This window comes from Dendrobium catenatum, unplaced genomic scaffold (genome assembly GCF_001605985.2).
Source record: "Dendrobium catenatum unplaced genomic scaffold, ASM160598v2 fragScaff_scaffold_48, whole genome shotgun sequence".
Classification (NCBI taxonomy): Eukaryota; Viridiplantae; Streptophyta; class Magnoliopsida; order Asparagales; family Orchidaceae; genus Dendrobium; species Dendrobium catenatum.
Window position 1 is genome coordinate 10048 of NW_021318510.1, and position 2049 is coordinate 12096.

General features: G+C 36.8%; 1 protein-coding gene across 1 annotated transcript; it reads right to left on the minus strand.

Annotated features, from left to right (window-relative positions):
• Positions 1-1194: 1194 nt before the first annotated feature.
• LOC110114726 lies at positions 1195-1768 on the minus strand. Its single transcript, XM_020847703.2, has one exon. The coding sequence runs from the start codon at positions 1571-1573 to the stop codon at positions 1286-1288; it is 288 nt and encodes a 95-aa protein (XP_020703362.1). The 5' UTR covers positions 1574-1768; the 3' UTR covers positions 1195-1285.
• Between the last annotated feature and the right edge of the window lie 281 nt (positions 1769-2049).

A 2049-nucleotide genomic window follows, 5' to 3' on the forward strand; every position in this document is an offset into this window, starting at 1 on the left:
AATATTTGACAAGTATTTGTTGTTCTCATGAACAAATAGTTCATGTGATAATATTTACAATTCCTAATAACGTTCAATGGTTAGTTGTGTATATTTCATTAATTCATTGCTTGGGTTATGTCATACAACAATATAATATGCAACAGGGTAACATGCGCAGATTATAGGAAAGTGCTTCCAAAAGTTTTTCATTCTTTTGTAACTTAAAACAACTCACAGGAATAAAAAATCACGTTTTTACATTGAAACTATGAATAAATTTGTTTGTTAGTAATTAAGGAATTAGATAACTCAATAACATAAGTTAAGCTAAAGCTTTCTCTTTTTTTCCCTTTTAAGAAAACAAACAGCTTCACCAGCTTATATAAGCCTTCTTTTTAACAAGCCAACCAACTTAACACAGCTTATGTCTCAACAGCTTTAGGGGCTATTTGGAAGTAGGATTTAGGCTGGATTTGAGCGAAATCCAGCCAAACGGTCTAAAATGCAAAACCAAATCTCAAGGCAAATGAAAGTTGCCATAGACAAAAAATTACTCCTTCTCACGATAAATCCCGGATTTCCGAAATCTTGTGATTCGGCATATTTAATGCTTTGTTGGAGCTAGAAGGAAGAAGAGTCCACTCTTTTATGCTCTACAACCAAACAATCACATATGATTTAACAGGATTTATCATGAATGTTACCAAACAATTTCCAGGATTTAACCCCCGCCGATTTCGTAATTCCGGATTTACGAAATCCTACTTAAATGAAATTCTGGGTGCTACCAAACAGCCCCTAAGACTTATCTTCCCTTAATAACTTATCATCATAAATAAACAGACAATCAAATAGGCCCAAAGAATAACTTTCAGTCTTTCACCAACAAACAAATGTATAACCCTTTTGATAAGCAGCAACCCAATCTATAAAAATTATCAACCCAGTAATTCAAAATCCATCTAAGACTTCATTTGGGACAACTTTTTTACTGCTTTTTGAGGCCGTTTTCTAGTATAAAAATTTAAATTTTTTAACTTAAAAACAGGTTCAAGAAGCAGTAAAAAAAGCCATCCAAACCAAGCCTAAATTTCATCCAAGGCACCAGGTAGTAAAAATACATAAAAGATCATTGCCTGAAATAGTAAACAACAAATTTCACATGGAAAAAAAAAAAAAAATATATATATATATATAGAGAGAGAGAGAGAAACCATAACCCAACAGATAACATGCCTTCTACGCATCAGATCAGATCGCACCAACGAAGGAGGAGGAGGGAGATCAAGGCATCACCGCGTGCCTAATGATATGGTGGGGTACAAACAGGGCCGAGCTTTTCGCCAAAGGCGGGGTCATCGCTGCGGTAGGGCGTGGACGAGTTCTGGACAGAAAGCATGAGAGGCCGGTCCTTGGATTCTTCCTCGATCTCTTCGTCGTGATCTATCGTGGCAAGATTGATGCAGGAGAAGCGCTCCAGAGAGGCAAAGAAAACCGAGGCTAGGCTTGTGCCGATCCAGATCGCCATGCCCTCGAGCTTCGCGCAGGAAGTTGCGCCTCCGTTATCGACACCGGAGCGCGGATATTCCATTAGTTGTCACCACCGACGCCGAGGCCGCAACCGAATTTGAGTCGGATCGAATCGATCAATCGTATAGCCGAAGTGGGAGGAGAAGAAAAGTTCACGAGAGACCTCGAGTTGCAGGTAGAGAAGACGAGCTTGCAAGAAAAGCTTTTAAATTGTATTTTGGCAACCTAATCAATTGGAAATTTTGTTCACCCACTCGCTTCCTTTCATGCAATAATGAATATTTCATAGGGTGTTATGTCAATGTTAACAGATTAATTAAATTAAAAAAATTATTTTAAATTGCCCACAAAATCAGGACAACTCAATAGGAGAATATAGTCAATCTATATAATTTATTCAAAATATATAGATTAGTCTTAGATGAAATCAGCAAGAAAATGTGATAGAGATTATTGTCCACACAAAATCAACATAATAAAAATAATATGACTCAAAATATAATGGCATTCAATTAGTTGTCGGTGATTGAATATTCG

What these genes read in the sequence shown, in the direction of transcription:
- LOC110114726 (XM_020847703.2), bottom strand. Translation starts at nt 1,573, where the DNA reads ATGGAATATCCGCGCTCCGGTGTCGATAACGGAGGCGCAACTTCCTGC.